A 25,361-nucleotide genomic window follows, 5' to 3' on the forward strand; every position below is an offset into this window, starting at 1 on the left:
AAAATAGAGACAGACTCACGCATAGAAAGCAGGCAGACAGCTGTTGGGGTGGGGGCTGGGTGAGGAGGGTGGAGGGATTGAAATGAAAAAAAGGACCAAAAAAAAAAGAAGAGAGCAAGACTCAGTATTGTGTACTGTGGATTTCTAGTTACTGTAATATAGATCTATTGGTTGTTTGTAGTTTTTCTTTTTATCAATAATTCGAATATCTAGACAAGATTTTTTTTTTAGGTCATTCTCAGATCATAGTGTCAAAACCACATCTTTTGGATGTACAAGATAGCTTATTTTTCTGTTAAATGTCACAGGAGAGTATGTGTCCAATGGGATCCAAAAATGAAATCAGTTCATTAAGAATGAACATTTGCTTTTTGTGTTAAAGTGTTATCTGAGAGTTTAATTACTTTACATTTCACTGTGCAGGAGACAATAATTTGAAGTATCGAGTGGTATACTTTTAAAATGAAGCTAGCTTTGTTCTGTGGCTCTTAGAACATAATATTGGGAGGGGATGCTAGTGTCTATTTTGCTCATTTTGCAGAACTCATTGATCTCTGGAAAGGCCATGCAAGGCAAAAGAGGACCCCACATTTTCTGACTCTTGTTCACAGCTTCTGTATCAGAGCAAGTACAGGGATCTTGTCCCCCAAAGGAGTGTTGAGTAAGGACCTTGAAGCTCACCTGGGAGAAATATCCCTAGAGGAAGCTGCACAATTGGGCAATTTTATAACAATTAAAAATGTGCAGCCTGACCTGTGGTGGCGCAGTGGATAAAGCGTCGACCTGGAAATGCTGAGGTCGCCAGTTCGAAACCCTGGGCCTGCCTGGTCAAGGCACATATGGGAGTTGATGCTTCCAGCTCCTCCCCCCTTCTCTCTCTCTGTCTCTCTCTCCTCTGTCTCTCTCCTCTCTAAAAAAAAAAAAGAATAAATAAAATAAAGAAATTAAATTAAAAATGTGCAGCACTGAAAGAATTTAAAGCAGTTTAAATGCTATTTGAATGTTTGAGGCAAGTTTCACAGATTTCCTGGAAAGGGGAATCATAAAATATATTAGAAAAACAAAATTTTCACTTATTTTTTCTGTATGGATGCATAATTAAGAAAGAATATTAGATAACCTGGAGATGTTTTCTCTGAACATATGTACCCTGATTTATCAAAGTCACTTCATTAAAATTAATAATAAGAAAAAGAAAGAAAGAATATTAGAGTAAATGGAGTTGGTAAATGCCACTTAAATTTAAGTATGTGAGGTAAAACTTTATGATATAATCTTCCCATATTATTTAGCTAATATTCTTTTTAAATTATGTTTTCATTACACTGTTTGACTTTCAGGCAGACATTTCTTGGAAGAAGTCAAACATTAAGCACCATTAAAACAAAATGTGATAGATCTATAAAAACGGATACAGAAAGACATCTATGAGGTAGTATTTTATCATATATTAGCTAGCTTTCTCTTGCTACTGTAATGAATTGCTATACACTTAGTGGCTGAAATAACACAAATTTATTACCTTACACTTTTTTAGTTTAAAAGTCTACAGGTCTTTCTGGGCTGAAATTGAGTGTCACAGGGCTGCATTCTTTTCTGGAGACTCGGAGATAATCTGTTTCCTTGCCTTTTAGCTTCTAGAGGCCGCTCACATTCCTTGGTTTATCCCCCTCTTCCCACACAATCTTGAAAGCTAATAACAAAGCATCTCTCTGCCTCTGCTTCCATCATCACATCTCTTTCTCTCTCCTGCCTCCTTCTTCCACTTTTAAGGATTCATGTAATTACATCAAGTCCATCTGGATAACCAGGATAACTATGTTAAGATGAGCTGACCAGCAACCTTCATTTCTCTTTGCCAGACCTAACATATTCACAAGTTGCGGGCCTTAGGACAGGGACATCTTTGGGACCATTATTGTGCCTATCATATATAGTAAGTAACAAAAGCAAATAGCTAAACAGTTTATAGAGTTTTAATTCCCTTTGAATTTGAAAAAATGAGAAATCATATCATGTAAGGTGAAATCTCCTTTATAAAAATTTTGTATTCAAAAATAGGAAACTAAAAGAGAAGATTGACTGTTTTATTCACTTTACCAAAAGATTCTCAACATTTCTGAATATGAGGCAGTAGGAGAAAACTCAGTTACATACAGTGAATCAGTTGTAAAGTGTGCTCCTGCTTCTGTACTACACACCCTCCCTGAGGAGTTCTCCGGTTTCTGCTGGGTGTTGTTTAACTTTAATCAAGGGAACAGTTACTTCTTGATCTCTGATAGATCAGCACAAGGTAGATTTGGCTTCAGAGCTTTTCTGTACAGCATAAACTGTACATTTTAGTTAAAGTTAATTATTGTCACACATAAAACATAGTGTCATTCAATGATTGTATTTATCAAATGAATAACATTTATCAAATCTATTCAGTTATAAATTTTGTTTACCTTGTACCCTTCATCCAACTTCGAGTGAATCAAAATCTTTCTAAAATAAGCATTAGATAGAGAGTAATTTCCTCCAGATACACAGATGGGACACCATAAGAACTCACAGGGTACCCGGAGTAAACAGATGGATCTTACATCACTCCTGCTGGTATGGGCTGTTTTCAGAGCACAGTGACCATGCCCCCGTGCCACATCCTTCTGCAGAAAAATCATAAACTTGGCCCCAGTATTTTTATGATTCATAAATAAAACCTCATCTTTATTTTCAAGAGTTTTGGTGCCCTTAAAAATATGAATTTCTTAGCTGAAATACCTTGAGCATTACTGTCTGCCTGTTTATATTTCTATCTCTTTATTAAACATTGAAGTTTCTGAACTGATGGGTCATGATATTTTGTATTATAACTTTTCTATTTAGTAGTTGATTTTAGAAGATTTTATTCTTCCCTTTGGATTATGGTTTTGAATTGAGATTGATTTTAGGAAAATGCTGCTAGTTCTAAGAAATGAAAAACTTTCTATTTTTATAATTAATTTTTATGTACATTACCAAAAAATGATAATTAAAACTACTTGAGTCTGATACATTACTGAAGAGATTTTAGGAATTCTTACTTAATTGATATTTAAATGTTCATGTGTTTAGAGGCATTTAAAAAGTAGCCTTAATGTTTATGAAATGAACTTAACACATTGAGTTTTCAGATCGAACTGCCTTCTTTATAATTAAAAAAACAAAACCCAAAAAGTTTGTTTCCTGACAAAGTACAGCTTAATTATAGCTAGTCTTCCTTTGACATTACATTTGACAGTGAACAGGCATTATTATAAGCTCAGTGGGCAGGCTCAGTCTAGATAGACCTCTTTGGCAAGCAAGATATGAAATAGTTTAAATAGTTTCACTGTATGTTTATTGTCCAGTGAATGCACTTATTAGAGGGCTGCCTTTTTTTTTTTTTTTTTAATCTGTAAGATAACAGCAAAAGTATTCTTTCACTGCTCTTTGTGCTTGTTTTGCCACTTAGGTCTTTAAATACTTTTGCAAAGAAGAAATGATCTGGTGATGGAGTGTTCTCACTGACCGATGGACTCAAAGAAGAGAAGGTAAAACCATTTCTTCTTTCTCCCCTATCCTTCTAGGAAAACAGCAAACAATTCCACATATATGTAGCTTCTTTTCACTTTAATTTTCTTGGTGGTAGTTATTAAGAATAGTGAGTGACATTTGTGTTGATTGGTAAAGAGAAAGATATTAAATTAAAACTAATTACTGATAAGCTTTGTTGCTAGTTCCTTATGCTTTTAAAAGCCAAGATGTCTTCATGTTATCATCTTAAAGCCTTTGAAACCATTTTTTTCTCACACATAATTTTAGGTTTTCCTAAATAGCCTTTTTAATTATAATCATCTTTTATCTTTAGAAAACTAGTCATAGATGATATTTTAAAAGAAGGATTTTCCTTTCCATGAAACTGTAGTATGCCTAATTACAATTTAGAGAAATAGTATTAAAGTAGAGGAATTCCTAAGTATTATGAAATAAAACTGAAAAAGTTTCTGTGCCTAATTAAAATATTGACTACAGTGTTCTAGAAAATGTATGGAAAAAAAATGTACCGTCAGTGGTAAAACATAGAAGAACTTTGTATAATTGAAATCAAGAGTATCTTTTTTTTTTAACTTTTTAAAATTTATTTTTTAGATTTTATTTATTCATTTTTAGAGAGAGAGAGAATAGAGAGAAAGAGAGAGAGAGAGAGGGGAGAGGGGGAGGAGCAGGAAGCATCAACTCCCATATGTGCCTTGACCAGGCAAGCCCAGGGTTTTGAACCGGCGACCTTAGCGTTCCAGGTCGACGCTTTATCCACTGCGTCACCACAGGCCAGACCGAAGTCAAGAGTATCTTAATGTGCCCTCCCTTTTCTTTGAATGGAGAGTAGAATATGGTCATAGTTATGCAGCTTTGTGTTCTTTGAACCAGAATCATCAGATGGATAGAATTCCTTGGCTAGAACATGAGAAGAATATGAAAGATTTTACTGGTACCTATTATAAATTTGGTTCTATAAAAATTTTTAATAGCAAGTATAGAGCTTCAACTCAGTCTAAAGTGAAATATGGATCCCTATCCCTTCTTTCTCATCAAATACATTTTTACCACACTTTTTAAAATTTAATTAAAAATTTAATTAAATTAAAATTTTTAAATAGCTCTCCAACTTGGGACCTGTTATAACTTTAATATCTAATCAAGGAGTCAATGTATCAAGAAGTAGAATCTTGAGATTTTATGCTACTAAATCATAAAACTTCAAAATGTTTGCTTCTGAGAGATAAATAATTTGTGAATTTAGATTGTCTTTAGATTTTCTCCAATCCTGTGTCATACCAAAGCATAAAGTAGGTACTAGTCAAATGATCTGACCCAGTCTCCTGTGCTGGTAAAAGATACAAATCTGATGAAAATATTAAGAACAAAAGATACAGCTCTGAATTGCAGAAACATTTTTCTTAGCTCAACAGAGACAGAAGGATCCAAAGAAAGAGGCCTCGTCCATGTCTGGAAGGCAGGATCCTGTTCTGCAGCACCAGAGAGATTGCCGGGCTGGGGGGAAAGGACTGTTCTTCAAGCGGCCCTTGGAGTGAAACATGGAGTTCTCCTGACCGAAGGTATTGAAAAGAATGGCTTAACAACTACTAGCTGAAGCTCTTACAAATGCCTGAGTGTGTAAGAGCAGGTGAGAGAGTTACTGGATAGGTGTTTTTGTTTTGTTTTGTTTTTTAGTGAGAGAGAAACACAGAGAGACAGAAAGAGACGGAGACAGGAAGGGAGATGAGAAGCATCAACTCATAGTTGAGACACTTTATTTGTTCATTGATTGCTTCTCATATATGCCTTGACTGGGGGGCTCCAGTCAAGCCATGACCCCTTGCTCAAGCTGGTGACCTTAGGCTTCAAGCCAGCAACCTTTGGGCTCAAGCCAGCAATCATGGGATCATGTCGATGATCCCACACCCAAGCCGATGACCCTGCACTCAAGCCAGTGACCTTTGGGCTCAAGCCAGGAACCACAGGATCAGTTCGATGATCACGTGTTTTAGCCAATGACCCCTTGCTCAAGTTGGTGAGCCTGCTATCAAGCCAGTGACCTCAGGGTTTTGACTGGGACCTCAGCATCCCAGGTGGATGCTCTATTCATTGCACCACCACCGGGCAGGCTGGATAGGTGTTTTTAATGAACTGGAGCTTATATTCTATTTGTTTTCAAAATATGTTCTTTATCAGAAATCAGATTAGTTCTTATAATTAAGATATAGCATAACTAGAATAAAAGGGAGAATTACAGTTTTTCAATTTTATAGTAATGAGTACATGAAAAAACATTTTTGAAAGATGACCCATTCAGAGACTCTTTTGCTATTCTTGTTCATTAAGGGTATCAGGATAATAATACTAATAATAGCTAATATCATTATTTATTTTACAGCGAAAGGAAGTTAGAGAAAGAGAAATATAAAAACTTCAGTCTATTCTATATATGCCCTGACTGGAGATTGAATGTGTGACCTTTGCGTATCAGGACGACACTCTAATCAACCAAGCTACCTGGCCAGGGTGTAGCTCAGTTGGTTAGAGTGTTGTCCCAATTCACCAAGGTTGCAGTATTGATTCCTGATCAGGGCATATACAAGAATCAACCAATGAATGCATAAATAAGTGGAACAACAAATCAGTGTTTCTTGCTCGCTCTCTTTCTCTCTAAAAAAATCAATCAAAAAAGATTATATGTATATATATGTATGTATGTATGTATAGGAGATATATATATATATATCTCCTATTACTGTTTGTACTTACACTTCACAGTTCTGGTTTTAAATCAAAGTTACAAAAAATTTTACCTTACAAGTGTGTGGTTTGAAATACAAGAAAGATCCCCAGTGCTGTCTTTTTTAAATGAGAAAATGATACTGATTACTGCTAGAAAATTTAAAGCTTTTTTGTATCTATTTAATTTGATCATTAGCTCATAATTTCAATGAGGACATTTGATTGATTCACTGTTTTGAGGTACTTCAGGTTAAACAAAGCGGGGGAGGTTGAAATAGCCATTCTTTGCAATACAGCTTTCTCTCGTGGAATAATGTCAATTGAAAGAGTTGGTGAGCTATTGCAAGAGTATGTTGTTATGTCACTTGGTGAGAAATATTTCAGAGATTTTAACCAGTAAGCTTATTTTCTCAGTACTTTTTATTCAGATTCGAAATTCCCTAACAAAAGCTTATATCTTTCCTCTAGCCACTGTTGTATTCTTTTTCACATAGATGTGGTGGTAAGTTATGTAAGCATATAAATATCGCTGCCACATATCATAGACCAAAGAGAAAGGATACCTTTTTTTCATCATCAACTGAATTGCTGCTTTGTGGGGGAGCAAAAATAATACTTGTTTTTTATACTAAGAAACTTATTAATACTGAATATAATGATTCAGATCTGCATAACAACCTTACCTTTGTTTCCTGTGCTTTTCCTGGTAACCTCCATAACTGACTCCTGTCCACCCCAGCATCTTTTGACTTCAGTTCAAGATGGTATTGAAGGTGGTGGCTTTAGTTAGCCATTTTGGTGACTTACTGTATTTCCCCATGTATAAGACACTCCCATGTATGACGCACCTTAATTTGGGGGCCCAAAATTTGAGGAAAAAAAAATGTATTACATAAAGTTATTGAACTCAAGTTTTATTCATCATGAACTTCATACAACTCCTCATCCGCGGGAAATGTAGGTAAAAAAATCTACAACCACTGTATAAAATGCACCCAATTTGTAGACCCCAAATTTCTCAAAAGAGTGTGTCTTATACATGGAGAAATACGGTACTAAGTTTTCCTGGGTCTTTCCAATGTATACAGGAGGTACACATGTTACTAAACTTTTATTTTTCTCCTGTTAACCTATCTTTTTTTTTTTTTTTTTTTTTTTTTTTTTGTATTTTTCTGAAGCTGGAAACGGGGAGAGACAGTCAGACAGACTCCCGCATGCGGCCGACCGGGATTCACCCGGCACACCCACCAGGGGGCGACGCTCTGCCCACCAGGGGGCGATGCTCTGCCCCTCCGGGGCGTCGCTCTGCCGCGACCAGAGCCACTCTAGCGCCTGGGGCAGAGGCCAAGGAGCCATCCCCAGCTCCCAGGCCATCTTTGCTCCAGTGGAGCCTTGGCTGCGGGAGGGGAAGAGAGAGACAGAGAGGAAGGAGGGGGTGGGGTGGAGAAGCAAATGGGCGCTTCTCCTGTGTGCCCTGGCCAGGAATCGAACCCGGGCCCCCCGCACACCAGGCCGACACTCTACCGCTGAGCCAACCGGCAGGGCCTAACCTATCTTTTATTAAAGGAATGTCTCAGCCAAGAACCCAGAAGGCCAGAGGGAAGATTATTTTTTCTCCCCTACAGAACAATAGATTATACTATGTAGCCCTAGTGTATAGTAGGCTTATACCACCTAAGTTTGTGTAAGTACACGCTATGATGTTCACACAATGACGAAATTGCCTAACAACACATTTCTCAGAATGTATTCCTGTTGTGAAGCAGCACCTGACTGTGTATTATAAAAAACATTTAGAAGTTACACATCACATGGTACACAACCTAAAGACAGCCATATCTTGTTAACACTGGTGCTTTCTGTACAACCTGGATGTATAAAGCTAATTTCCTAATTTTAGCTGAAATGAATCTCTAATATTTTTATGCCATTGCATGAATTTTTTGCTGCTGTGACTTATTCAGTAGTAGCGAATGTTATAGATATTAACAAATGCGTCTTTTCCTAAACAAATTTTATCTTCTGCTTGTTTTATCTGGTCATAATCATTTTGTCTTTGCACAGTTAGACTCTGCTCCTGTAATAGCCTACGATGGTAGCCAGTAGTAGTGGATCGATGCTCGAGTTTGTAGGATAAGACCGAAGGAAAGGAGAAATACCCTTTATTTGAAAGCAGCTTCCTGCAATTTGTAGAAATTCTTACTATATTTCAGCATGTTAAAAGATGAATAAATTTGAAATATTATATGCCTGAACCAAATCCCTACACTGTGCTCTCAAAGTAAAAATCTTATTTTGTTAAACCTAGAGTAGATTAAAAGTTCGCTGATAAAATTTCTAGGTAATTCACTAACACCCTCACTTCCTTTTCTTGTTTTTTAACTTTCAGGTGGTACAGTCTACAGCTTTGGGACTCTTCCTTGGAGAAATGAACCAGCAGAGATTTGTCCAAGTAGCCCCATTCTAGAAAATGCCCTGGTGGGGCAATGTGTGGTTACTGTGGCAGCAGGCAGTTTCCACAATGGAGCAGTGACAGAAAGTGGCGTAGTCTACATGTGGGGAGAGAACTCCGCCGGCCAGTGTGCGGTAGCTAGCCAGCAGTATGTTCCAGAACCTAGTCCTGTCAGCATCTCTGATTCTGACACCAGTCCCTTGTTAGCGGTCAGGATTTTGCAGTTGGCATGTGGTGAGGAGCACACTCTGGCGTTGTCAATAAGCAGAGAGATTTGGGCGTGGGGTACCGGTTGTCAGTTGGGGCTCATTACCACTACCTTCCCAGTGACAAAGCCACAAAAGGTGGAACATCTTGCTGGCCGTATAGTGCTGCAAGTTGCTTGTGGTGCGTTCCACAGCTTAGCACTTGTACAGTGCCTCCCTTCCCAGGATCTGAAGCCAGTCCCAGAAAGATGCAACCAGTGCAGCCAGCTGTTAATTACTATGACTGACAAAGAAGACCATGTGATTATATCAGACAGTCATTGTTGCCCATTAGGTGTGACTTTGTCAGAATCCCAGGCGGAAAACCAGGCTAGCACTGCCATCAGCCCCCCCACTGAAACCCCTCACAGCCAGGGAGAAGTATTTGAGAACACTCTTGTAGAAAATCATCCACCTGCAGCTGCCCAACTGAATGTTGAAAATGTTCAGACCACAAGTGGCGATGCCATTTCCTCCCAACTAGACATCGTGGGAACAACAGATATGTCTTCTGCTAGAAATATACCATCGTACCCTGACACTCAGGCAGTAAATGAATACGTGCAGAAACTGTCAGATGACTCAAAGAGAGAGAACTCAGAGAACGGGGAGGAGCCAGTGCCATCCCAGGTACCTGCTAAATTTTATAACATAAAGCTGTTTCTGGAGTTGAACCGTCTGAGTTTTTTTTTTTGTTTTTGTTTTTAGAGACTTGAAAATGCTTAAGGCTTGGTAGCACTTTTTATTTTTTGAATTTGACTGTGAATGTTTCATTATGTAAGCCTAGGTAAGGAAATACCTGGATTAATTCAAAATTACTCTTTATGTTCAAAATCTGGCCCTTTATGATGTTGAAAGATGTCATGCTAGGCTTGTTTTACAAGTAGCAAAATCTCTTTTCTTTTTTTCTTGGTACATTTTCCCCCACGGCTAAGGTACTGCATTTTGGTGGGCCAAATAGTTTAACAAAGATCCTGTTACAGAACTGAAAGAGTTAGACCACCCGGCACTAGCATAGCCAAACAGTAAACACTGAGAACTGCAGTGGAGAAATACTGGCTATTTTATCATGAATGGCACCATTCAGGAGAACAGGAAGCTGGTGCTCAAAAGCCCAAACTCCCTGATGGTGTGTAGGTTACAGATTATATAGGGCGGAATCACAAGACACTGTGGGTTGGGAGTTCGGGGGAGTTCTGGGGGCTGATTGGTCAGAGGTGTGGTAAATGTAATAAATCATTTCTTTAGATCTTGAGGACAGTTTTGAGGACTCTTCTTGTGTTTTCTGTCTAGTTTCATGGGAAAGTATTCAGGGGCCATTCCACATTAGGGCTCAGGAGGAATCATAACTTAGGTCAACATGTTATCTTTAGCCTGCCAGAAGCCAGACCTTGTGATCATTAGTCAGGTCTTCTGCTGCCTCAGGGGTTGCTGATAATCCAGGGGAAGGTTTGGGGGTTAGGGGGTCAGGGAGAGAGAAATGATTACTAAAGCTAGGATTTAAAGCTAGAGTTAATCAAAGTTATAAGACCCTGACTTGTATTTGTACACTCTTCAGATTCTGAAGAGAAAAATCCTTTCCTTTATCAGACAAGGTTGCTATGCAGTGGATCCTTCAGTTGTAAGCAGACTTAAAAAATCTTTACTGGTGTTACATATTGTTTGACTTTTTTTCAGTTGTACCTTTGTCCTTACGAGGCTTTATTTGGAGCGGTGATGGTGGTTAATATTTTCTCCATCTTATTTAAACTACTCTCATTTTAAAAACTTGTAATAAATGGGGAAAAGTTATTTACCAGTAGCATACAATAAAGTTTGTAATCCTGCTTAAAATGAATTTCTAAAGGATAATCTGCTTTTTACTCTTTTGTAAACCTTTTGATTTTGCTTTATCAAAACTCTTAGATAAGAAAACAAAAAAAAAAAAATGAAAACAAAACAAAAAACATCTAATCATAAAAGAGGTGGTTTTTTTTCCAGGTTTGTGACATGGCATAGCTTTTGATTCTTCACTCCTGTTGTTTACTCCCTCAGAATGAGAACATGGCTTAGAGGTCCTTTTTGTTTTGTTTTTATTATTCATTATAGAGAGGGAAGAGAGAGAGAGAGAGAGAGAGAAGGGGGGACAAGCAGGAAGCATCAACTCCCATATGTGCCTTGACCAGGCAAGCCCAGGGTTTTGAACTGGCAACCTCAGCATTTCCAGGTTGACGCTTTATCCACTGCGCCACCATAGGTCAGGCCCTTAGAGGTGTTTTTTGGTTGTTTTTTTTTTGTTTGGTTGTTTTTTGTATTTTTCTGAAGTTAGAAATGGGGAGGCAGTCAGACAGACTCCTGCATGCGCCTGACTGGGATCTACCCGGCATGCCCACCAGGGGGCGATGCTCTGCCCATCTGGGGCGTCACGCTGCCGCAATCAGAGCCATTCTAGTGCCTGAGGCAGAGGCCACAGAGCCATCCTCAGCGCCCGGGCAAACTGTTCCAATGGAGCCTTGGCTGCAGGAGGGGAAGAGAGAGACAGAGAGGAAGAAGAGGGGGAGGGGTGGAGAAGCAGATGGGCGCTTCTCCTGTGTGCCCTGGCTGGGAATCGAACCTGGGACTCCCGCACGCCAGGCCGACACTCTACCACTGAGCCAACCAGCCAGGGCCCTTAGAGGTGTTTTTAAAAACAGTTTTTATTGCAGTCTACTCACTGAATCTTATGGATATTGGATTTTTTAAAAATTAAGAATAAGCTGTTTGGAGAAAGATATTATAAATATCCAAACAAAACAAAAGTAATAAGTTAGCAGGAATGCATGTAGAAAATTTCTACACTTGTACATGCTTATGTAAAAGTTTGACTTTTAAGAAGCCATTTCTCTAATTTATTAAATTGAAGTTAAAACTATTGTATATATTGATAGTTTATTTGATTATTAGATTAGCATCATTGAAATTGCATTTTTCTTTGGATTTGTTTTGTTAAACATTTAGTTTTTGTTACCTATGCTAGTTTTGTCAATGTGTGTTTAGACTAAAATTATTCAGTATTTGCAAATAGTGTCTCAGTCATACAGCTAATTCATTAAGAGTTTTTGTGTTTTAGGACAAGTTTTTTCTCTTCTGGCCAAATATAATTGAAAGTATCTTATTTTTGTGAAATAAACCAAAATATTTATCAAGCCTATTTCTCACTATTGAATTTTATTCTTAGTAGACTGGAACACCTAAAATTATGTCTTTCATCAAAATTGCTGTTTTTTTATGTATTGTTAAATATAATTAAATAGAGGAGACAGAACAATAGTTTGAAGTTTATATAAGGTAGAGTTTTGTGATTTTTTTTAGCTAATGTTAAGAACCCCCTAAAATAGTCACCCCTACATAGCATTGTTGCTTCTATTAGCAGCCTTAAGAAACAAGGGCTAGAAATAGTGATGCTAATTCTTCTGAACAAGTTATCATGGGGACTGTATCACCAAGGAAGTTATAGCCTTTATATCTTTCCTATGTTTTATATTGTATATTTATTTTGTTGAGTGCAGGGTGAGACAAAAGTAGGTTTACAATTGTTTGTATGGAAAATAACAATAATAAATAATAATATAAGAATAAACTGTTTTATGTACTCACAGCTGTAAACCTACTTTTTGCCGCACTCTGTATTTTAATCACTTACTTGCACAGAAATAACTGCCCTGAATTTAGTATTTAATTCAACAAATATATTGAGTACCTACTACATGTCAACAGGAATTATTTCCTTTAAGAAAATCAAAAGCCAATTGATGTTTAAAAACTTATATTTTGGTTTGGTTTTTAGTTCAGGATAAATTAAAGAATGAATGTATAGTCTGACCAGGTGGTGGCGCAGTGGATAGAGCATCAGACTGGGATGCGGAAGACCCAGGTTCGAGACCCCAAGGTCGCCAGCTTGAGTGAGGGCTCATCTGGTTTGAGCAAAAGCTCACCAGCTTGAGCTCAAGTTCGCTGGCTCGAGCAAGAGGTTACTCAGTCTGCTGAAGGCCTGCGGTCAAGGCACGTATGAGAAAGCAATCAATGAACAATTAAGGTGTTGCAATGCTCAACGAAAAACTAATGATTGATGCTTCTCATCTCTCCGTTCCTGTCTACTGTCTATCTCTCTCTCTCTGACTCTCTCTGTCCCTGTAAAAAAAAAAAAAAAAAAAAAAAAAAGAATGAATGTATAACCTTTGACCTTAGGGTAGCATAGGAAGCAAATTGTTTATTGTAACCTATACTGGTAAGTCAGAAGCTTTTGTGTGTGGCTAGTGGGTATACTAAAAGACTTTCCTTTTCAGTAAATAATGGTGCTTGATAGCTCACAATAAATTCCAACTGATTTTTCACCAAGATATTAGAAAACTTTAGTTTGACTTTCTAATACAGCAATGCATAACACAAAGAATATTGGTTCCAAATGTTTAATTATTAACCTACCACATTTATTCTCCATGATAGCAAGAGCAAAGGTAATTGTTGTGTTTACCTAGCCCCTGGGTCAAGGAAAATAACTCACTGATGAGATAGTAGAAGGACTAAAACTTAAGAGTGTAATTTTGGGGCTACCTCTATATGTTGTAACTAAATTTCCATTTATGAAACATTTTAGGGAAAGCTTTTTTGAAAAACAATATTTTTCTGATATTTCTTAGTAGCATTCTGTGTAAATTTTCCTGAAAGTGATTGATAAAACTTTCATCTTGGTCCTGGCCTGTTGGCTCAGTGGCATGTGGATGTTCCAGATTCGATTTCCAGCCAGGGCACACAGGAGAAGTGCCCATCTGCTTCTCCACCCCTCCCCCTCTCTTCCTCTCTGTCTCTCTCTTCCCCTCCTGCAGCCAAGGCTCCATTGGAGCAAAGTTGGCCCAGGCACTGTGGATGGCTCTGTAGCCTCTGCCTCAGGAGCTAGAATGGCTCCGGTTGCAATGGAGCAACACCCCAGATGGGCAGAGAATTGTCCCCTAGTGGGCTTGCCCGGTGGATCCCAGTCAGGCGCATGCGGGAACCTATCTCTTTGCCTCCCTGCTTCTCGCTTAAGAAAATATTTTTTAAAAACAACTTTCATCTTTTCATCCTTCTATCCAGGATTGTCACTGTGTACTTTATATTAAAGATTATGTTTTTCACACCTTTCTTCTCCTTTTTCCTTTAACTGTACTTATTTTATGGAAGCATCTGGGGCTTATTTTTAAATACCAGGGAAAAGTAGAACACTCAAAAGGAAGTACTTTTGATGAGGAACTGTATTTTGTGTGCTCATTTCCATATAATGTTCTTAAATCCTTGATTTGGAGGGCAGGTGGACCTTTACGTTGGAGAGAAAGAGACCTCTGTTTTAGCAAATAGTGATCGATGTTAAACGTTTTGTTATTTATTGCTATTGTATAAGGGATTGTATTTTTATATACTTTTTTATGTGTATGTATTTTAGCCTCTTGTAGAAGAAACAATTCCTAATCTTCACAGCCCACCAACCACAAGCAACTCAGTTCTAAACAGCCTAGTGGTCTCTTGTGCATCTGCTGTTGGTGTGAGAGTGGCTGCTACCTATGAAGCTGGGGCCTTGTCTCTTAAGAAAGTTATGAACTTTTACAGTATAGCCCCTTGTGAACCTGGAGCTCAGGCAGGTAGTAGTGCAGTGGGCCCAGAAGGTCTGAAGGATAGCAGAGAAGAACAAGTGAAACAGGAATCAATGCAAGGAAAGAAAAGTTCAAGTCTTGTGGATATCAGAGAAGAAGAATCAGAGGGAGGCAGCCGGAGACTCTCCCTCCCTGGATTGTTGTCACAAGGTAAGGAAACGGTCAGGTTTTGTGACTGGACTTTTGCTGAATCCAAGATGCTCTTGATATCACATTATAATAAATGAGCTTTTGTAATTGCTAAGTTAACAGAAGTATCAAAATTTAATTTTGGTCATCAAATTGTTTTAAAAAAAAGTTACATGTCTGCTCTAGAAATAACTTCAGAACTTAACTTTCATGATGTTTACTTCTGCTTATGAACTTCATTATGAGTCTTATTTGGTTGTTCTGGAATGTAGCGATGGCCTCCTTATTTCCTAGTTGGGGCCTGTTATCCCGATAGAGGAAGTTGCAGGTGTGACCATTGGATGCATGAGGAGTTACTATGCTTGACTTGAAAGTAGAGACCATTTTAAGCTTCAGTAAGAGAAAATTTCATTTTCTGAAGCCATTAGAAGTAAATTCTTAGAATATTAATAAGAATATTACACAGTTCCTTCTGCATTTCTCAATCAGTTTGGGAATCTTAGTCATCTAGACTTTTGCTTCTCAAAATGTGTCCTACAAACCTGCAATTTCAGCTGCATCTGGGAATTTGTTAGAAATACAGGATATCAGGCTCCACTCCAAGCTGAATGCACCAGACTAGGCATTATAACAAGATACTCAGGTTACTAGTGTGTGCTTTAAAGTTTGAGAAATATTGGATTAGATCAGGAGTTGGCAAACATTTCCTGTGAAGAGCTAAAGAGAAATATTTTATAATGTGTGGGCCATATAGTCTCTTACAACTACTTAACTTTGCTGTTGTTGCTTAAAAGCAGCCAAAGATAATAGATAAATGAATGATCAAAGCTACATTCCAATAAAACTTTATTTACAAAACAATCAGTAGGCTGTATTTGACCCACTGGCTGTAGTTTACCAAGCCCTGGTTTGTACCCATTTTGTGCAAAGCTCTAAGATAGGAATCCTAGACTGTAATAAAATGTACCTTTTCTACTCTGACCCTGTTCCCTACACTTGTTCTACTTACTCATTACACTTTCTTGTGCAACTGAGCAATCCTTGTTGCCACTAGATTTTCATCTATGCAAATAAAACCCTTAGTCTTGATTAATTTGAGTGTGTGTGTATAAAGAAAGCCCAGAATTTTCTTAAGCCTGAAGGAGAATTCTCTGTCAAAATTTACTTTTTTTTTTTTAGCAAGAGAGAGGGAGAAGGAGGGACAGACAGTAAGGGAGAGAGATGAGAAGCATCAACTCATAATTGCGGCACTTTAGTTGTTCATTGATTACTTCTCATATGTGCCTTGATTGGGGGTTCCAGCTGAGCCACTGACCCCTTGCTCAAGCCAGTGACCTTAGGCCTCATGCCAGTGACCTTTGGGCTCAAGCCAGTGACCATGGGGTCATGTCTATGATCCTATGCTCAGGATGGCAACCCCACGCTCAAGGAGGTGAGTCCATGCTTAAGCTGGTAGTGACCTTGGGGTTTCAAACCTGGGTCCGTAGAGTTCCAGGCCAACTCTCTATCCACTGCTCTTATCACCTGGACAGGACAAAATTTTCTTATTCCTAAATATCCTCTAACATTTTATATTTGAGATCTCTTTGAACCACAAGTATGGAATACTGGTTTTTGTTATACAGAAATGTTATACAGAAAAGGGTTCTATGGCCAAGTGTTTGAGAGAAGTTGTGGGGTTAGACACATTTAAATAGGGTTTTTAAGTGCAGGACTTGTCAGCCGCTGTAGCATACTGATATACGTGTGTTTCTCTTCAGGGCAGGTAGTGGGAGGATAGAATGTAGTAGGCAGCATTTGCCAAACTCATTTGACTATTAAATCTCCATTTTTGCAGAGAGCCTATGGAATATGCTTCAGAAAACCATGTTAGTAAATGTCTTTGAAAATGAACAGTTTATCAAAACGATCCCCCCCACCCCCGTCCACTCCCTCACTCATGTCTGATTTGTATTCAGTTTCCCCCAGGCTGTTAAGAAAAGCTGCACGGGTGAAAACACGTACAGTGGTTCTGACCCCTACGTACAGTGGAGAAGCAGATGCACTCCTGCCTTCTCTGAGAACAGAGGTGTGGACCTGGGGCAAAGGGAAGGAAGGACAGCTGGGCCATGGCGACGTTCTGCCCAGGTGAGTGCTGCCACGGTTTACTGTTGGGAAATGACTTGCGGTAACCTTTCCTGTGAAGGTTTCTAAATCTTTGTTTCCTCAAGAGGAAATCTGGCCTCTTCTAATTCAAAATTGTTATATACCACCAACCCTGATTTAAAAAACAACTCTCATCTTTTTCTTGAATTTGTTCCTAACAAATGAGTATCCATGGTGTACCTTTCCATCTCATCTTTGGTGACTATTATACTCATGTTGGAACACAGAAAGGCATATTTGGGATAAGATTGTATTTCATTGGAACTCTTGAATGGTTCAAATTTTTAACTTATAAAATAGAACCAACATCTTTTTTCATTTTTTACAGAGACAGAGAGTCAGAGAGAGGGATAGATAGGGACAGACAGGAACGGAGAGAGATGAGAAGCATCAATCAGTTTTTTGTTGTGACACCTTAGTTGTTCATTGATTGCTTTCTCATATGTGCCTTGACCGTGGGCCTTCAGCAGACCGAGTAACCCCTTGCTCAAACCTTGGGTCAAAGCTGGTAAGCTTTGCCCAAATCAGATGAGCCCACGCTCAAGCTGGCGACCTCAGGGTCTTGAACCTGGGTCCTCCACATCCCAGTCCAACACCCTATCCACTGCACCACCACCTGGTCAGGCCCAACATTTTTTTTTTAACCTGAAAGATGTTTCACAGCTGCAGCCAGAATAACTATACCTAATTTTTTTTTTTTTTTTCATTTTTCTGAAGCTGGAAACAGGGAGAGACAGTCAGACAGACTCCCGCATGAGCCCGACCGGGATCTACCCGGCACACCCACCAGGGGCAACGCTCTGCCCACCAGGAGGCAATGCTCTGCCCCTCCAGGGCGTCGCTCTGCCGCGAGCAGAGCCACTCTAGGGCCTGGGGCAGAGGCCAAGGAGCCATCCCCAGCGCCCGGGCCATCCTTGCTCCAATGGAGCCTTGGCTGCGGGAGGGGAAGAGAGAGACAGAGAGGAAGGAGGGGGGAGGGGTGGAGAAGCAGATGGGCGCTTCTCCTATGTGTCCTGGCCGGGAATCGAACCCGGGTCCCCCGCACGCCAGGCGGACGCTCTACCGCTGAGCCAACCGGCCAGGGCCTATACCTAATTTTTAAACTGTGTCTATCCGCCTACCTTAAGGAAAACCTTGTTTTGTTTAAGAGGAACTCTTAAAGATACTAACAAGTTAGACATTATTGAAGGTGTGTAAATATAATAATTATTTAAAACAGCAGTTAATAATAATATCTATTCTTAGCAGAATATAAGCAACTGTGGTATTAAAAATAAAAAGACAGTTCTCCTGTATGGTTCTATTTCATTATCCCAAATATTCTACTATATGACTCATTCAGTAGTTTGATGATTTTAACAGGTTCTGAATTATGGTGGCTAATTAGTGATTGATAGACAAAGATAAATTAAAACCATCCAAAATTACTTATCTTTAGGAGTAGATTGAAAATGTATTCATCATTTTTATTTCAGTGTTTTCTTTTGAAATGTTTATAATTATTTGAAAGCACTGTATAATTTGATAAATTCATGGTTCTTGCTGAGAATACTTCTTACCTTGTTTATGTTTTTCTTTAAGGCTTCAGCCATTGTGTGTAAAATGTCTGGATGGTAAAGAAGTGATCCATCTGGAGGCAGGTGGTTGCCATTCTCTTGCGCTTACTGCGAAATCCCAGGTAGGAGGCAAACTAGTAGAGCTGGTTTTGATTTCATGGAAGGCCAACATGACAAGATTGGACCATTATTTGAGTATCTGCTGTGTGTCAGGCAACAATCCCATTTCCCACTTGATCTTTCCAGAGTTTTACATTGTATAGCATTATTTCCATTTTACAGATGGGAAAGGAAGATTTAGAGAAATTAAGTAACTCTTCTAAAGTCACATATGTGATAGTTGAGTTTAGATTAAACACTAGTCTACCTGTCAAAGAATCTTTCTGTAATGTGTTCTCATCTGAAAACAGAACTCAAAATTTGCCAGGGTGTTGGTGAACTTCCATAACTACGACACTAAGGAAAGAAAACAAAGGCATTTTTCTCTGTTAAAATTATGGGACCTGAAAGTGATCTCCAGAACCATTTAAAGGCAGGACAAGATACATAAACCCTCCTAATAAAAGTAGTTTTTAAGTTATTCTTAAATATATACATACAATGATTCTTCATCAGTCCCTTTTATCTTTTTAGAAAAAGTCATTGAAGGATTTCACATAGCAGTCCACAAAAAAACTAACATAACATAGCCCATGTAAATAACTATAAATATTAGGAAAGAAGCTTGCTATTATTAACATGTTGAATCATCTAAAAGGCTTAAAAATAAAAGGTTAGGTCAGTTACAAAATAAATTTATTATAATTGCCAGCCTTCTTATATAAAGTAAAGCAGAAAATATACCAAGAGGAAAAAAGAGCTGTTCACAATTACTACCGAATTGTTAAGGGAATAGGAATAGTTTTAATAGGAAATGTGTAGAGCCCATATGACACAAACTCAAGAATTCTTATAATCGTAAAAGAAAATAGGAGTAAAGGGAGAGAGGTTTTATTTTTAGATAAGAAGAGTCAGTGTTGCAAAAATGCCATTTCTCCCCAGATTACTAAATCAATACAGTGCAAATTTAATACAGTCTTCCAAATACTCCAATATAATATTTACAACTTGTTAAAATTATCCCAAAATTATTCTAGGAGAGTAAATATAGGCAGTGAGCCCATATATTCTAAAAATGAACAGAAAGGAAGGATGAGAATTAGCCATATAAAATATATTGTAAAACTACAAAAAAGATCAGTGGAAAAGAAATATACCTGTAGACCCAAGAGTATAATACACCCAAGAGTATAGGAGAATAATGTATGATAAAAGTGAGCATTTCAGATTAGTCAGAGAAACAAAACTAAAGTGTTCAGTATACTGTTGGAACCAATGACTTATTTCCAGAAGAAAATTAAGATAATTTTACATATTCTACTTTTGGATAAATTAAAAATGTAGATTTAAAAAAATAAAACCTCATATGTAAAAGGACAAATTTAAATGATTTTTAAAAAATAACCGAGGAGTAGAAAAAGACATGACATCAAAACCAGAAATTAATGAGTAAAAATGATGTTTGTTTACATAATAAACAATCCTCAACAGCAAAACACCACAAACAAAATTAAGATACATACTGGGGAAAACATTTATAACATATATGACAAAGTGTTATCACCTAAAACATAAAAATTATCATAGCATATTTACCATATTTCCCCATGTATAAGACTCACCCTTTCCCAAAAAATTTGGGGTCTAAAAAGTGTGTGCATCTTATACAGTGTTTATAGATTTTTTTTTTTACTTGCATTTACCACTTGAGGAGTTGTATGAATTTTATGATGAATAAAATTTGAGTTCAATAACTTTATGTAATACATTTTTTTTCAAATTTCGGGTCCCCAAAATAAGGTGCATCTTATACATGGGGAGCATCTTATACATTAATGTTCCATTTAAAAAAGAAGAAATAGAAATGGCCAGCAATGAATGAAAGATGGTCAACCACTTAATAAATTTAAATAGAAATAATGGTAAAATATATATTTTCCCAGTTATCAGATTACTAACAGTTGTATTTAATGCCAAGTGTTGGAGAAGATGTAGGGAAGAGGTCCATGCAGTGCTGGTGAGAGTGCATGGACTTGGCTGGAAGACAGTTCGTCAGTATATATCAGAAATCAGGGGGTGCCTATTTAGTGACCCACACGTCTTTGTCTAGGAATTTATCCTCAGGAAATATACACAAATATGTCTATTCAAAGATTTTTTAATATAATTTTTAAAGAAGTTTTTAATAAATATACTTATTTCATTGGGTAACTGAATAAGCTGTGCCCACAATGGGGTTTTATATAGTTATTATAAATGATGTTGTAGCTCTATACTTATTGACATAGAAAAATGTCAATGTATAGCAAATAAAAAACATCATGACAAAACCAGTTTTGATAGTATAGTCCCATTTTGCACTTTTCATTTGATATATACATTATATCTAGTAGACATTAAAATTTCTGGAAGCATATATGTGTGTGTTCCCAAAACAAAATAGTAGTTGTTTATAAGTGTTTGATTCATCAGTGGTTTTCACTTTTTAAAAATTTCTTTATACTGTCGTACTTTTGTACAGTGACCATGAATTACTTTTATAATCAGAATAATCAAAACTTTTATTTTACATAGTCCCTGTAATCTAGTTTTCTTTTGTCTTTAGTAGAATATAGGTACTAGAGTTCCTCCTTCGTATATGAAGAGGCTTTCTAGTCTTCCATGGTACTCCTATGTACAGAGCAAAGAATCATGATACTTAGCTTTATTTTTTATCATTCCCTTTGTAAGTGACAGTATAGGATCATTCCTGGGATTAAATCCTGACTGTGCCACTTACAAATCTGTGTCCTCTCTGGGCCAGTTTCCTTATCTGTAAAAAAAAGAATAATGGCCCTGGCTGCTTGGGTAAGTGGTAGAGCTTTCAATCCCCAGTCAGTGCACACAGGAGAAGAGACCATCTGCTTCTCCACCCCACCCCCCATTCTCTCTCTCTTTCTCCCGGAGCCATAGCTCAATTGGTTCGAGAGAATCAGCCCCAGGCAATGAGGATGGCTCTGTGGAGCCTCACCTCAGGTGCTAAAAATAACTCAATTGCAAGTGTGGTCCCAGATGAGAAGAGCATGGGGGGGGGGGGGGGGTTGCCTGGTTGATCTTGTTCTATGTACATGCGGGTGTCTGTCTCTCTCTCTTCCCTCCTTTCACTTGAAAAAGAAGAGGAAAAAAAGAGTTATGAGAATGAAACATTAGTTAATTAATACACAGAAAGTGTTAAGAACAATGCCTGGCAGTTAAACACCTGAAAAGTGTTTGTGGTGTTGGTAACCCTTGGATTCTGTCTTCCCATGTACTCTGTCTGCCCATTATCTCTGGTCTTATTTAAATGAATTTCCTTAATATCTGTTATTTTAAAGTGTAGGAAGGCTACTGTAAGTGATTTATGGAAAGACTAGTATAAGTAATTTATGTATAATTGTGCTTTATTTACTATATAGTATATATACACTGCTCACAAAGCTTAGGGAATATTTTATGGCTTCATATTCATTTTGAAATATCCCCTAATTTTTGTGAGCAGTATATATATACTTTACATGTTCTGGATAAATTAAACATAAATATATGTTATTATAAAGGTTCAGAATTGACATGCAGAGTCAGATTCACAAATATTACCTACTTTCCTGTGGTTTTCTCATAGGTTTATTCATGGGGTAGCAATACCTTTGGTCAGCTTGGGCACTGCGATTTTCCAACCACAGTTCCTCGTCTTGCAAAGGTACTTTTGCAAACTTGATAACTTCTATAGCAACTTATTCCAGAATTCTAAGTGATAATACATTTTATTTCTCCATTTCATGTTAAAAAACTTGAACTGTATATTTATAACCTAAATTTGCTTTGCTATACTTAAGAAAAATATGAAACCACTTGTTTATAATCCAAATGTTCTTTTTTTGATGTTATATTTATATTTACTAATGTGTTATATTTTTTTCTCTTAGCTTCCACTGTTCATTGAACATTCATAGTTCTTTTGTCTTTTTTTAAAAGTAAAAATAAAAAAGTTCTTTCTTTTAAAAACAAGTGCTTCTAGGACTTTATACTATCAATGCCTACTCATTGGTTTCTCACTTAATTTGGACTTTTACATAACTTATTTGGTGGTGTTATGTCTTCTTGTTTTGGTTTCTTTTACATACAGTCATAGTAGTAAAACCTTTTGTAAACCTTTTCATTTTCTGTAGTGAAAGTAAAAATATAGATGATTTCTTCACTGTTGCATGAATTGATTTTAGTTTTTGTAATGCTATTCAGAGATTGGTAATTCTTATCTCTGATGCAATTCTAGAGGAATGTTTCTCAATTTTTTTCTGGCCCAACACCCTGAAGAACTACTAAATCTTCATCAATAGTATTGTCTCCTTGTATAAGATTTGTTTTTATTAGGGGGGTAATGAGTGGGGGGAGTACATATGGTGATAGCCTAACAGAATGGAATATGGAGCTCCTGTATTTGTAGTTTGATTCTGATATCTTCCCCACCCCAAGACATGCTCCTTCCACTGAAAGTAACAAAGACTATTAACCTCTCAATCCAGTGATTCATGTTAATACATAGTCCAACGATTCGTGTATTCAGTGTGCATTGCGTACAACACTATATAAAGACTTTTACATCTGCCTTTTCTTCCAGTGAACTTAGTTTCCCTGAGAAGGAAAGACTGAAATAAAATATCAGGAACAGTTATTTTTTCTAGCTCCCATCTTAAATATTTTCAATATAGGCTGACCTATAGTGGCACAATGTATAAAGCAGGGGTCCCCAAACTACGGCCCGCGGTCCACATGCAGCCCCCTGAGGCCATTTATCTGGTCCCCGCCGCACTTCCGAGAGGGATATACCTCTTTCATTGGTGGTCAGTGAGAGACGCAAAGCATGGCATCACTCACATACAGTACTACTACTAGTGACGTGGGATGCACGCCTCACGGCTCCAGAAGCACATCACATCACTTGTTACATCTAGCAGTGACAAATATGGAACCAGACATTGACCATCTCATTAGCCAAAAGCAGGCCCATAGTTCCCATTGAAATACTGGTCAGTTTATTGATTTAAATTTACTTGTTCTTTACTTTAAATATTGTATTTGTTCCTGTTTTGTTTTTTTACTTTAAAATAAGATATGTGCAGTGTGCATAGGGATTTGTTCATAGTTTTTTTTATAGTCTGGCCCTCCAATGATCTGAGGGACAGTGAACTGGCCCCCTGTGTAAAAAGTTTGGGGACCCCTGGTATAAAGCGTCAACCTGAAATGCTGAGGTCGACGGTTCAAAACCCTAGGCTTGCCTGGTCAAGGCACATATGGGAGTTGATGCTTCCTGCTCCTTCCCCCTTCTCTCTCTCTCTCTTCTCTCTAAAATGAATAAAGTCTTAAAAAAATATTTTCAGTATAATATGTTTTGATGGTAAGCTATTTATTTCTGTTATTTTGTCACAAAGATATGGTAAATCATTGTTCCTTATTTTTTATTTTCATAAAATACAACATGCATTTATTCATACTAAGGAAAAGTTTTATGGTATAGCGTAGAGACCCTGGAAATAAACTTTTAATTTCACATTTAAGAGTCAGATAAGAGAAAATAGAGTTTGTTACAAGTTTTTAGTTTCATTACTATTTAGCTGTACCTATAAAAATAACATTAGGAATTTTATATTTTGAGGGGAAGGGAAGTGTGAGAAAAACATTTTGAACTCAAATCTACGAAATAAAAGCAAGGTAGAGTGAGATCTGAGTTAATTTTGTTTAGGGACTAAGAAGAAGACTCTTTTGTCCTGCAGGAAAATTTAATTCATTCTTTGCAAAAATGAAAGAAGTCAGTTATCTGGGTAGCCTGAATTTGAGAAGACAGTGTCATGCTGGAAGAGGATAGCTGTAAAGTAGTTGAGATATGCGGGCACGTGCGCACATGCACACATATTCACACACTCACTCACACGGTCACCTAACATCTAGGATTCGGAGCCTATCTAGACACAAAGAATCTAATAGGCCCTGGCCAGTTAGCTCAGTGGAAGAGTGTTGGCGTGGTGTGTGAATGTCCCAGGTTCAATTCCTGGTCAGGACACATAGGAGAAGCAACCATCTGCTTCAAACACATTGGCCCAGGGCGCTGAGGATGGCTCAATGGAGCCTTTGCCTCAGGCACTAAAAATAGCTCTGTTGCAAGCATGGCCCCAAATGGAGGTTGCTGGGTGGATCTTGGTCTGGGTGGGAGTCTGTCTCTGTATCTCCCTTCCTCTCACTTGGAAAAGAAGAAAAATAAATCTCATAGAAGTTATTTTTGCTTATCCGTCTAGGAGCCATGGCTGAAGTTGGGTCTGGATGTTAGGGTTACTAGTTTTCATAGCAGACCACTTTCTTAAAATGAAATCTTATGTGAAATTCCATACATAAAACAGATAAACATGGAACTACTTTAGTTGAATAATGGAGAGGGGTGAGGACAGAGCCCTGGTGCCTGCCTTTCCATGGTAGCTCCCAAATCACTCTGGAATCCTAACAGGTTTGAAAACCATTGGTTTAAGGCGTACTTTTGCATACATCAGAATCACTTGGAGAGCTCGTTTAAACAAATTGTCAGGTCCCACCCTCGCCCCCAGAAACCCTGTGGCCTGAGAGTCTGCATTTCTAACATGTTCCTTGGTTGCTGCTGCAAAGGCTACTCGCCGAGAACTGCTGGTCTAGGGGATCCATGTAGGTCGATTCTAAGGGGTCCTGCCTCTTTCTACACCCTGGAGTTGGCACAGTGTAGTCACATCAGAGAGGTAGCGAGTTTCAAGTGGGAGAACCGAATTTT

At 37.9% G+C, this 25,361-nt stretch overlaps 1 protein-coding gene across 5 annotated transcripts in view; it reads left to right on the plus strand.

Moving 5' to 3' along the window:
* Positions 1-25,361, plus strand: part of LOC136378255 (alsin) — an 85,038-nt gene that overhangs the window by 9,898 nt on the left and 49,779 nt on the right. For 4 of the 5 annotated variants that reach the window (XM_066344897.1, XM_066344895.1, XM_066344896.1 and 1 more), the window contains exons 2-8: positions 3,476-3,554; positions 4,966-5,120; positions 8,672-9,609; positions 14,417-14,774; positions 16,712-16,880; positions 18,480-18,576; positions 22,194-22,271. In XM_066344897.1, the coding sequence (XP_066200994.1) occupies positions 3,535-3,554; positions 4,966-5,120; positions 8,672-9,609; positions 14,417-14,774; positions 16,712-16,880; positions 18,480-18,576; positions 22,194-22,271 (1,815 nt within the window). In that variant the 5' untranslated portion in view covers positions 3,476-3,534. Of the gene's footprint in view, positions 1-1,773; positions 1,937-3,475; positions 3,555-4,965; positions 5,121-8,671; positions 9,610-14,416; positions 14,775-16,711; positions 16,881-18,479; positions 18,577-22,193; positions 22,272-25,361 lie in introns of all 5 variants that reach the window. The other variant, XM_066344894.1, reaches the window with a different exon arrangement.

The sequence above is a fragment of the Saccopteryx leptura genome, chromosome 7 (assembly GCF_036850995.1).
Source record: "Saccopteryx leptura isolate mSacLep1 chromosome 7, mSacLep1_pri_phased_curated, whole genome shotgun sequence".
Taxonomy (NCBI): domain Eukaryota; kingdom Metazoa; phylum Chordata; class Mammalia; order Chiroptera; family Emballonuridae; genus Saccopteryx; species Saccopteryx leptura.